This window comes from Nerophis ophidion, linkage group LG08 (genome assembly GCF_033978795.1).
Source record: "Nerophis ophidion isolate RoL-2023_Sa linkage group LG08, RoL_Noph_v1.0, whole genome shotgun sequence".
NCBI lineage: Eukaryota > Metazoa > Chordata > Actinopteri > Syngnathiformes > Syngnathidae > Nerophis > Nerophis ophidion.
In genome coordinates, this window is record NC_084618.1 from 9,867,986 (window position 1) to 9,880,946 (window position 12,961).

The window sequence follows — 12,961 nt, forward strand, 5'->3', positions numbered from 1 at the left end:
GTAAGCAGCATGGCCGGAAACCGACATTGAATGACCGTGACCTTCCATCCCTGTATCAAAAACCCACATCAATCTCTAAAGGATATCACCACATGGGCTCAGGAACACTTCAGAAAACCACTGTCTCTGAATACAGTTTGTCGCTACATCTGTAAGTGCAAGTTAAAGCTCTACTATGCAAAGCAAAAGCTATTTATCAACAACATCCAGAAACGCTGCCGGCTTCTCTGGGCGCGAGATCATCTAAGATGGACTGATGCAAAGTGGAAAAGTGTTCCGTGGTCTGACGAGTCCACATTTCAAATTGTTTTTGGAAATATTCGACATTGTGTCATCCGGACCAAAGGGGAAGCGAACCATCCAGACTGTTATCGACGCAAAGTTGAAAAGCCAGCATGTGTGATGGTATTAGTGCCCAAGGCATGGGTAACTTACACATCTGTGAAGGCACAATTAATGCTGAAAGGTACATACAGCTTTTGGAACAACATATGCTGCCATCTAAGCGCCGTCTTTTTCATGGACGCCCTTGCTTATTTCAGCAAGACAATGCCAAGCCACATTCAGCACGTGTTACAACAGCCTGGCTTCGTACTAAAAGAGTGCGGGTACTTTCCTGGCCAGCCTACAGTCTAGACCTGTGTGGCGCATTATGAAGCGTAAAATAGGACAGCGGAGCCCCCGGACTGTTGAAGAACTGAAGCTCTACATAAAAAAAGAATGGGAAAGAATTCCACTTTCAAAGCTTCAACAATTAGTTTCCTCAGTTCCCAAACGTTTATTGAGTGTTGTTAAAAGAAAAGGTGATGTAACACAGTGGTGAACATGCCCTTTCCCAACTACTTTGTCACGTGTTGCAGCCAGGAAATTCTAAGTAAATTATTTGCAAAAAAAATAAAGTTTATGAGTTTGAACATCAAATATGTTGTCTTTGTAGTGCATTTAACTGAATATGGGTTGAAAATGATTTGCAAATCATTGTATTCTGTTCATATTTACAATTTCCCAACTCGTATGGAAACGGGGTTTGTAAATAGTGTGATTTAAAAGTAAGTTAGGCATTTATTTGTACATTAAAAAAAACAAATGCATACATAATTGTGTAATAATATCAGGAAGTCAACATACATTGTGACTACTGCTGTCAAATTAAGGTTTTTAAATTATATTTTTTTTAAATCTGATTTATCTGATTAATCATGATCCGCTTGTTTAATTTAAATTAATTTAAAAATCGGCCCTTTGAGGGCAGACATTAAGTTTGATAGCCCTTTTTAACACAGTAAATTATTAAAATAATACTATTAATGAAATCATTTTTACATGTTGAAAAAATACAAACACGGCGGCCGAATCCTTCGATTTTTCCAGCTGCGGCGATGGATGGAAGAAGTTAGGACACCCCCGCAGTAGACGGACAAGACGCACACTCACCACTTGCAGCAGAGACAGGTAGCCCTTCCCCACGTTGTCGAAGTTGACCTTGACGTTGACCCAGCGGGCCTCCTGCAGCGCCGCACACTCGCTGGCGTTGTTGACCTCGGCCACGGGGAAGCGCTCGCCCGACGTGGTGTTGACGCAGCGGTAGAACTTGCCGGCGAACAGGTTGACCCCCATGATGCTGAAGATGAGCCAGAAGATGAGGCACACCAGCAGCACGTTGAAGATGGAGGGGATGGCTCCCAGGAGGGCGTTCACCACCACCTGGGCGCAAAAATCAGGTCTCGGCTGATCGCCCGGCCAGGTGTCGGCGTCACGCTCGGCAGGAATCTACTCACCTGGCTGCGATCTTGGACATCGGCCGCGGTGCAAACATGCATAGTTGGCAAAAAGGCACACAAGTCAGACACGTGCAACACATCAAAGACACACATTGTGCGTGGGACGGCGGCCATAATATAATATTTCTTATATATATATATATATATATATATATATATATATATATTAGGGCTGGGCAACGATAAAAATTTTTAATCGAAGTTAATCGCACTATTTCTCCGATTAATCGCGATTAACTGCATTGTATACGCAAAGCCCAATAATGAATTCAAAAGTAGTGTGTAGTGCACCTTTATTGGAATATTCTCCCACATGAACAAAAGCGCCAAAACATTTGTTGTGCAAACACAATTTAAATCAGTCCTTGTTAAACAGTAGCAGTTAAATAGCATATTTGATGAAAAATCAACTCCAAAAATGTAAATACAAACATTGAAGCTTATTGCCACTGCCAGGGTATTTAAGTTATCCTGTTTGTTATGGAAAATAAATATAATCTACATACAAATCTCTGAGCCACAATCATAACATCTGAACAGGCAATTTCTGAGGTAACAGCAGAAACATTTTTTTTATCAGGGATCTTATGTTTAAAAAACCTATATTATAGGTAGTGGGCTGTTTTAGGGAATTTTTGATCAAATTATATCCGTAGTAGCAATATTAATAATGTTGTGTTTATTCTGCGTAGTGCACTTAAAATAATTATGACCATATCTAGGAATTGATATGATGGGAATTTTCCCATTGTTTGCTTGGTGCTTTGATAAACTGAAGGCATCATATACATGGTACTATATTGTGATGTTATGAGCCAGGGAAAAAAAGAACTACCCTACCCAGCATGCAACAGGAAAGAGGAGCATGCGCGGTAGTTGTGTAGGTTGTGTCGCCATGACGGCATCTTGTATGTTGTGATATGCACGCTCTGAAAGCAAACGTTAAGAACTCAGCCAACACGCCTGGTCTGCATTATTCATAAATAGACAGACAACACATATACTCTGCTGCTTCACAGGCCGCTGGATGTAGCCGGCAAAGTATTCCCATGCTGGCTAGCCGGTCTAGCAAGCACGCCTCATTCAGTCCAAAACGGCCCGATCTATCCACATCCAGAATTGTCTGGCGGTCGTAAGTGATCCCGGAGTGACCACGCTGTAAGCCAGCCATGAAATTTGCAGAATTGTCCGCTATTTTTGCCAAATGTTCCATCTTTACCAAGAGCCCCTCCACACCGGGCGCCGCCGTCTTGTTAAGAAAAGGCGTTAACAAAATAAAAGCATGTAAACAACATACGCAAATGTGCGATAAAATAATTGTCGGCGTTAATAGATTGATGAGTTAACTCGGAATTAACGCACTAATTTGCCCACCCCTAATATATATATATACATATATATATATATATATATATATATATATATATATATATATATATATATATATATATATATATATATATATATATATATGTATATATGTATATATATATATATATATATATATATGTGTATATATATATATATATATATATACATATATATATATATATATATATATATATATGTGTATATATATAACATTTTCCCGGAAAAGCCGGGAATTTGTACGAAAAAATATAGGAATATTTTTTGTTCCTGTTATGATCCGCTGCCCGGATCATTCCATGTTCTAGTTTTGTTCCGTTTTGTATCACATTCTGTTTGACGTCCTTAGTTCCTGTTTTAGTCTGTTTCCATAGTAACGTATTATTTGCACCTGCCGTAGTTTCCAGACGCACACCTGTTTTGTTTACCACCACCCTTATTTAAGCCTGCCCTTTCTGTTCATTCACTCCCGGATCCTAGTTGGCTTACACGCAACAAGTGACGACTGCTAATCTATGTTTCCACTCGCTGGCTCTCGCTGTTGTAACTTATGGGTTGTATAGGTTATGTGTGATGGTCATTCCATAATTTGCATGCTAGATTTATTGCTGATAAATTGATCTATTATTATTTACAGCTAAAGAGAGTTAAAGTGAATTGTTTTGATTTATACATGTATTTGATATTGATTATTTGAGAAACGCTGATACTGGATCGATTTGTTTTCTATTTTATAGCCTAACAAAGGGTTAACTAAAATACTACATGTTCCACAATGCATTGCGGCAAACCGGATGTAATGAAAGGAGCGGGAGCAGGTGCATTGTGGTTGATGAGACTGAGTTTACGAGCCTTCGGGTGATGAATGAATGACGGATAACAAGATATAAGGATCGTTTTGTACCGTTTGTATCCCCACATTTTTCTTATATAAAGTACAACTTTATTTACACATTTCGACGTCCTGTCCAATATTTTGATCGTAGTTAATCTACATTCGCGCTATGCCTTGTCTATCTCCAACTCTCATGCTAGTAGTTTTTGTTTTGCTTTTTGTGCCCTCGTGCAAGTTCGTCGGCTATTTTCCTAGCTCCCATGCTAGCGCTTTGTTTTTTTCCCCGGCCTACTACAAGTCTTTATGTTTCTAGGTCTGTTTTATTTATTAATAAATCTTAATTTCTTACCGTACGCTGTGTTCTTGCCCGACTGCATCCACGAAAGAAAGCGTTACAGTTCCAACTAAGAGGAATGTTTTGAAAGTGGAATGGTTCGAAACGCTTGAAAAATGTGGAGTGTGGAAACTTTCCAGGAAGTGGTGAAAATAGGGCTTTGGAAAACGGGTAATTCCGAGAATTCCTGGAATTTGTTTGAACTTGGAAAATGGTAGTTTGATTGTCCAAGGTGAGTGTAGTGTGTGGATGTTGGAACGGTTCCGATTTATTAAAAAATGTTGGATTTGGAGAAGTTTGTATATTACCCATTCATTTTCAATTGGGGGGGGGGGATTCCTGGTAATTCCGGGTAATTATGGAATTTTCGGAACCAGGAAACACGCTGGCTTGAATGTCCAGGGTGAGTGGTTTGTGGAACGCTTTAAATCGACCATTCATTGTCAATGGGGAGAACATTTTGGAAAATTTCGGGAAAACGGGATATTTTCTTCACACAACAGTTTGAATTAAAATTGGTGTTTCGGAATTTGTACGGAGAAAAAAAAAGTAATTTTGAGAATTCAGGACATTTTAGAAGTATGAATACGTCCATTCATTTGAAGGAGAATTTCCGGGAAATTTGGGAATTTCGGGGAAAACTGAGATTTAACAAAAATATTGAAACCAGCAAAATTGTCCTAGATGATATGAATGGGGTGGTGTTAGAATTTTTCAAAACATTTGAAAATTGTTGATGTACTTTGAACTTAAATTAGTATTTCGGAATTTTGGGAAAACCGCGAATTTCTACGAAAAAAATATCAGAATATTTCTTGTTCCATCTAAGAGGAATGTTTTGAAGGTGGAACGGTCCGAAACGCTTGAAAAATGTGGACTGTGAAAACTTTCCAGGAAGTGGTGAAAATAGGGCTTTGGAAAATGGGTAATTCTGAGAATTCCTGGAATTTGTTTGAACTTGGAAACAGGTTGTTTGACTCTCCAGGGTGGGATGAGTGTGTAGATGTTGGAACGGTTCCAATCGGTTGACCAATGTGGGATTTGGAGACGGTTATATATCACACGGAATCCTGTGGTTCGCAAAGATTCACAGACCTAGGGCTTGGCTTTGAAAAGTAGCGCCTGAATAAATGACGCCGCCTTATCAAACCGGCTGTCGTCTCCGGTTGCAACGTCTTGAAGTGGTCCCGACCGTCCGCCTCCTCTCCAAGACTATAAATACATGCCATCACATTCTGTCTACAGCTGGACTTGGGTCCAACACCGGAGGACGAGCCAATCACAAGCCGGTCAGCTTTTGCATGTGCCACCTTACCCTCATGCCTTCGAATCTGGACAGGGCGCGAAGAGGTCTCAGCGCCCTCAGGGTTCGCAGGGATTTGATGGGTCCCAGGTCTGAGAAACCCAGCCAGTTGGCCACCAAGCTTATCAGGGAAATCTGCAGTCAGGGCAGAAGGTTTTACCGCCTGTCCTGGCTTGCGACCAGACGTCTTTGGCTTGCTACCAGACGTACTGGCGTGCTACAAGACGTCCTGGCTTGCTACCAGACGTCCTTGGCTTGCTACCAGACGTGCTGGCTTGCAACCAGACGTACTGGCTTGTGACCAGACGTCCTTGGCTTGCTACCAGACGTACTGGCTTGCTACCAGACGTACTGGTTTGCTACCAGACGTCCTGGCTTGCGACCAGACGTCTTTGGCTTGCTACCAGACGTACTGGCGTGCTACCAGACGTCCTGGCTTGCTACCAGACGTCCTGGCTTGCTACCAGACGTCCTTGGCTTGCTACCAGACGTGTTGGCTTGCAACCAGACGTACTGGCTTGTGACCAGACGTCCTTGGCTTGCTACCAGACGTACTGGCTTGCTACCAGACGTACTGGCTTGCTACCAGACGTCCTGGCTTGCTACCAGATGTCCTGGCTTGCTACCAGACGTCCTGGCTTGCTACCAGACGTCCTGGCTTGCTACCAAACATACTGGCTTGCTACCAGACGTACTGCCTTGCTACCAGATGCACTGGCTTGCTACCATACGTCCTGGCTCGCTACCAGACGTCCTTGGCTTGCTACCAGACGTCCTGGTTTGCTACCAGACGTCCTTGGCATGCTACCAGAGATCTGGGGGCGACGGCAAGCTTACGTCCACGATGAAGAAGTCCAGCCAGCACCAGGAGTTGGTGAAGTAGGTCTTGAAGCCGTACGCGGTCCACTTCAGGAGCATCTCCAAGACAAAGACCAAGGTGAAAATCTTGTCGGCATACTCCAGGATGATCTTGACGGTCCGCCGTCGTTCGATGTTTATGTCCTCGAATGCCTGAGTCCGAGAGAAATGACAGGGAGTGGATCACAGATCACGGCGGCCAGACTCAAGGTCCAGGGGGCCACACAATTTTATTTGGCCCCCGCAAGCCTGAAAATAACACATGTCGATAAAATACTTCAACTTTTCTTACTGAATGTATTCCTTCGTTCTATTTTGTAGTGGTGCACAAAAAAAAAAATCGATTCACATCTTAATCGCGATTCCCATTTTCCCGATTCTGAATCGATTCTTCATTTCCAAAAATCCATCAATTTTAAAATCAGAATCAATTTTTTAAAATATTTTTTTAGGTCAATCTTCCTGTAACCAGATGGTAGTTTTTTTTAACCAGTAACCTGTTTTGAAAAATATTCATTATAATTATTCTTAAAGAATCAAACAGAGACAGAATTAAATTTGGCTCAATATTGAGGAGAGTCGCCCTCGTACAATCTCCAGCACGTTCTGCCAGAAGATTGTATGCCTTCCCCTTTATTTGGACTTTCTCTGACCACATGACAACAGCTGCTTCTGAGGGACAAAGTCGTAAACAGTTCACAGAAAACGTCGTAAAACAGTTCAAAGAAGAAGTTCGTAAAAGAGTTCAGAGAGGTTCGTAAAACAGTTCAAAAAGAGGTTGCCTGGAGGTCCTGCTTCCGCTTCACTTTGGTAATCCTTGGGTCACACAATATATTTCTGTTTGATTACAATACATGAAAGAAACGGAACACCTTCATGTTGCTTCCCCCCTACACAGTGGAGTTTTACGAGCCTTACACTTGGTAGGTTCCAAAGACAGCTTTTGCTTCTCACCAAGCACTCAATGTATCCATTTTCAACCGCTTGTCCCTCTCGGGGTCGCTGTATTACCATTTTTCCATTTACAGTAATACACCGTGAAAAAAAATTATTTTTTACAGTAAAAAGAGAAATCGGCAGCTCAGCTCGCTAGAATTTTACCGTAAAAAACAGTGTCATTTTCAATAATATGCTTTTAATAACACTGACTATTTTACAGTAAAATCCTGCCGACTTGGCCATCAGTTTTTTTTTTACCATGAACTTTACTGTAGTTTTTACAGCACGCAACTTTAAATAGAAAAATAGTACAACTGTTTTTTCAGTAAAATTCTGGTAAATGAGCTGCCCAAAAAAAAAAAAATTGTTACTGTTTTTTTAACATTTACAGTAACTTTTTTTTTACAGTAAAAAAAGAGATATCGGCAAGCTCAGTTGCTATAATTTTACAGTAAAAAAAAACATTGCCATTTATACTGTTAATACCACGCCAAATATTACCATACATTTCTGGTGACTTAGCTGCCAGATTTTTGGAAGGGACAAGCGGTAGAAAATGGGTGGTGGAGTGCGGGGTACCACTGTTTTTTGAATGGGTTGCCGGTAGAAATATTTTTTTACAGTAGTACACCGTAAAAACAACAGCTGTAGAGTTTACAGTACAAAAAAATTGGAATCTTGTTGGCCAAAATTTTTCCGTAATAAAAGTGATATGCTGTAAATAACACTGCCTATTTTACTGTAAAATTCTGCCGACTTGGCTGTAAGTTTTTTGTTACCATAAACTTTACAGTGTTTTTTACAGTATAGACACAAAAAAACTGCATTACCGATTTTCCATTTACAGTAATACACCGTGGAATTTTTTTTTTTTTTACAGTAAAATTAAAAATCGACAAATCGGTTGCTAGAATTTTACGGTAAAAAGACAGTGCCATTTACAGTAATAAGCTGTAAATTAGACCTCAAATATTAGGGTTAAATCCTGGCAAGGTATCTGCCATCTTTTTACCGTAAAATCTACAAAAAAGATACATCATTAAATGTGTTGTTTCGTTCATCTGAGGACCAGCAGTTTGTAAAATCTACAAAAAAGATACATCATTAAATGTGTTGTTTCGTTCATCTGAGGACCAGCAGTTTGTAAAATCTACAAAAAGGATACATCATTAAATGTGTTGTTTCGTTCATCTGAGGACCACCAGTTTGTAAAATCTACAAAAAAGATACATCATTAAATGTGTTGTTACGTTCATCTGAGGACCAGCAGTTTGTAAAATCTACAAAAAAGATACATCATTAAATGTGTTGTTTCGTTCATCTGAGGACCAGCAGTTTGTAAAATCTACAAAAAGGATACATCATTAAATGTGTTGTTTCGTTCATCTGAGGACCAGCAGTTTGTAAAATCTACAAAAAAGATACATCATTAAATGTGTTGTTTCGTTCATCTGAGGACCAGCAGTTTGTAAAATCTACAAAAAAGATACATCATTAAATGTGTTGTTTCGTTCAACTAAGGACCAGCGGTTTGTAAAATCTACAAAAAAGATACATCATTAAATGTATTGTTTCGTTCATCTGAGGACCAGCAGTTTGTAAAATCTACAAAAAAGATACATCATCAAATGTGTTGTTACGTTCATCTGAGGACCAGCAGTTTGTAAAATCTACAAAAAAGATACATCATTAAATGTGTTGTTTCGTTCATCTGAGGACCAGCAGTTTGTAAAATCTACAAAAAAGATACATCATTAAATGTGTTGTTTCGTTCATCTGAGGACCAGCAGTTTGTAAAATCTACAAAAAAGATACATCATTAAATGTGTTGTTTCGTTCATCTGAGGACCAGCAGTTTGTAAAATCTACAAAAAAGATACATCATTAAATGTGTTGTTTCGTTCAACTAAGGACCAGCAGTTTGTAAAATCTACAAAAAAGATACATCATTAAATGTATTGTTTCGTTCATCTGAGGACCAGCAGTTTGTAAAATCTACAAAAAAGATACATCATCAAATGTGTTGTTACGTTCATCTGAGGACCAGCAGTTTGTAAAATCTACAAAAAAGATACATCATTAAATGTGTTGTTTCGTTCATCTGAGGACCAGCAGTTTGTAAAATCTACAAAAAAGATACATCATTAAATGTGTTGTTTCGTTCATCTGAGGACCAGCAGTTTGTAAAATCTACAAAAAAGATACATCATTAAATGTGTTGTTTCGTTCATCTGAGGACCAGCAGTTTGTAAAATCTACCCAAAAAATATATCATTAAATGTGTTGTTTCGTTCATCTGAGGACCAGCAGTTTGTAAAATCTACAAAAAAGATACATCATTAAATGTGTCGTTTCGTTCATCTGAGGACCAGCAGTTTGTAAAATCTACAAAAAAGATACATCATCAAATGTGTTGTTACGTACATCTGAGGACCAGCAGTTTGTAAAATCTACAAAAAAGATACATCATTAAATGTGTTGTTTCGTTCATCTGAGGACCAGCAGTTTGTAAAATCTACAAAAAAGATACATCATCAAATGTGTTGTTACGTTCATCTGAGGACCAGCAGTTTGTAAAATCTACAAAAAAGATACATCATTAAATGTGTTGTTTCGTTCATCTGAGGACCAGCAGTTTGTAAAATCTACAAAAAAGATACATCATTAAATGTGTTGCTTCGTTCATCTGAGGACCAGCAGTTTGTAAAATCTACAAAAAAGATACATCATTAAATGTGTTGTTTCGTTCATCTGAGGACCAGCAGTTTGTAAAATCTACCAAAAAAATATATCATTAAATGTGTTGTTTCGTTCATCTGAGGACCAGCAGTTTGTAAAATCTACAAAAAAGATACATCATTAAATGTGTTGTTTCGTTCATCTGAGGACCAGCAGTTTGTAAAATCTACAAAAAAGATACATCATCAAATGTGTTGTTACGTTCATCTGAGGACCAGCAGTTTGTAAAATCTACAAAAAAGATACATCATTAAATGTGTTGTTTCGTTCATCTGAGGACCAGGAGTTTGTAAAATCTATAAAAAAGATACATCATTAAATGTGTTGTTTCGTTCATCTGAGGACCAGCAGTTTGTAAAATCTACCCAAAAAATATATCATTAAATGTGTTGTTTCGTTCATCTGAGGACCAGCAGTTTGTAAAATCTACAAAAAAGATACATCATTAAATGTGTCGTTTCGTTCATCTGAGGACCAGCAGTTTGTAAAATCTACAAAAAAGATACATCATCAAATGTGTTGTTACGTTCATCTGAGGACCAGCAGTTTGTAAAATCTACAAAAAAGATACATCATTAAATGTGTTGTTTCGTTCATCTGAGGACCAGCAGTTTGTAAAATCTACAAAAAAGATACATCATCAAATGTGTTGTTACGTTCATCTGAGGACCAGCAGTTTGTAAAATCTACAAAAAAGATACATCATTAAATGTGTTGTTTCGTTCATCTGAGGACCAGCAGTTTGTAAAATCTACAAAAAAGATACATCATTAAATGTGTTGTTTCGTTCATCTGAGGACCAGCAGTTTGTAAAATCTACAAAAAAGATACATCATTAAATGTGTTGTTTCGTTCATCTGAGGACCAGCAGTTTGTAAAATCTACCAAAAAAATATATCATTAAATGTGTTGTTTCGTTCATCTGAGGACCAGCAGTTTGTAAAATCTACAAAAAAGATACATCATTAAATGTGTTGTTTCGTTCATCTGAGGACCAGCAGTTTGTAAAATCTACAAAAAAGATACATCATCAAATGTGTTGTTACGTTCATCTGAGGACCAGCAGTTTGTAAAATCTACAAAAAAGATACATCATTAAATGTGTTGTTTCGTTCATCTGAGGACCAGGAGTTTGTAAAATCTATAAAAAAGATACATCATTAAATGTGTTGTTTCGTTCATCTGAGGACCAGCAGTTTGTAAAATCTACAAAAAAGATACATCATTAAATGTGTTGTTTCGTTCATCCGAGGACCAGCAGTTTGAGGTGGCTGAGCTAGCTGGGTGTCAGCAGTCGTGCGCGGCGGCACTCACCAGGGCGCCGCTGCTCAGCAGGATCATGAAGATGATGAAGGTCTCGAACCAGTCGTGCTCCACGATGGCGAAGCAGGTCTTCCTCAGCGTCCACCATCGCCTACCCGCGCCCGTGCCGAGGTCAGCAGCGAGACAGGGCCAACGCGTCACGCAGTCTGAGAGGCGGGGAGAGGAGGTTAGACACGGCTGCGACCCGGGCGCCACGTCACCTCAATGATGTCATACTCTCAGTGAAGCAGGCTTCAGGCTCCACAGGCTCAGGCTCATCCTCCTCCTCCTCTTCGACCTGGACCTCGGGGGGCTGGTAGTCGGCCGTGCTGCACACCGACCAGTCGCCATCGTCCACCCGCACCCCCATCAGCTGCCACACACACTGCTTTACAAACAATTGTTTTCAAAACAACAGTACTCACTTTGAACGCTGCAGGCAGACTCCGTCCGGGATTCTCCCTCTCCTGGAAACATAACCTCAGTTACTTCCTCCACACGGTTTTTAATGATTGTTTAGGCCTTTTTTAAATGATTGTTGTGGCCTTTTTTAGTGATTGTTGGTGGTGTTCAGACTGTGGTCTGGACACCACCAAGACTCTGGTCAAGCACGAATGGCAAAGATTTGTTTCACGTTCGGCGACCCACGAAGCATCTTACCTCGCCGTCAATGTTCTCTTCGTCGTCGCTGTCCAGGTTTTCAAAATCCGACTCCGCCATAGCTATTGGTGCGCCGAGACCCAGCTCTCCGTCCACGATGGCGCCAGAAGTCCGCCCCTCCACCAAACAGTTGAACATACTGTTGGCCACTTTGACATCCAGCACGCCGTCCACCAGTTCCATCTCCATGGCCTCGGCATTGGAGTCCTCGTCATCCCTGCGGCCCTCCTGGCTCTCTTTGGACTTCTTGCCCAGGATCTTCTGAGGCACCCCCACCAAAGTGGCCTTGAGCCAAGCCACGCACCGCTTGAGTCTGGCCACCGCGATCTGGAGGTTGTTCATTTCGCCGTCCTCGTCCGGCGAGGCCAGGTTGTCCCCGCTGAAGGAGCTGAGCAGCAGGGCCAGGAAGAGGTTCAGGACCTGAGGACAGACCCGGCACACTTCATGCAGCAGGACTCTTTAACTGGAAAAAAGTCAGTAGATGTGACGGTGAAAAACTGGCAGCGAAGTTGCTGGAATTTTACAGTAAAAATACAGCAAGTCGTAATATTTTTGTATTTACAGTAATGCACTGCAAAAACGATTTTGCGGTCAAAAGAACATCAGCTTTGTCGGCGAAATTTTACTGTAAAATTAAAACCAACAACAACCGTAGATTTTACAATTGAAAGAAATGACAGGTAAGTTGCCATCATTTTACTGTAAAAATACAGTAATTGGTCAAATGTTTGTATTTACAGTAGTGCACTGTAAAAACGACCATGTATTTCAAAGTTTAAAAAAAACAAAAACCTAGTGGGTAATTTGCCATAATTTTGAAAAATGACAGGTAAGTTGCCCCA

General features: G+C 40.2%; 1 protein-coding gene across 2 annotated transcripts in view; it reads right to left on the bottom strand.

Moving 5' to 3' along the window:
• Positions 1-12,961, bottom strand: part of scn4aa (sodium channel, voltage-gated, type IV, alpha, a) — an 81,596-nt gene that overhangs the window by 24,037 nt on the left and 44,598 nt on the right. For both annotated transcript variants that reach the window (XM_061907654.1, XM_061907655.1), the window contains 7 exons: positions 12,120-12,539; positions 11,885-11,926; positions 11,697-11,832; positions 11,472-11,626; positions 6,459-6,632; positions 5,634-5,756; positions 1,435-1,704 (listed from right to left, as the gene is read on the bottom strand). In XM_061907654.1, coding sequence (XP_061763638.1) covers positions 1,435-1,704; positions 5,634-5,756; positions 6,459-6,632; positions 11,472-11,626; positions 11,697-11,832; positions 11,885-11,926; positions 12,120-12,539 — 1,320 coding nt within the window. The remainder of the gene's footprint in view (positions 1-1,434; positions 1,705-5,633; positions 5,757-6,458; positions 6,633-11,471; positions 11,627-11,696; positions 11,833-11,884; positions 11,927-12,119; positions 12,540-12,961) is intronic.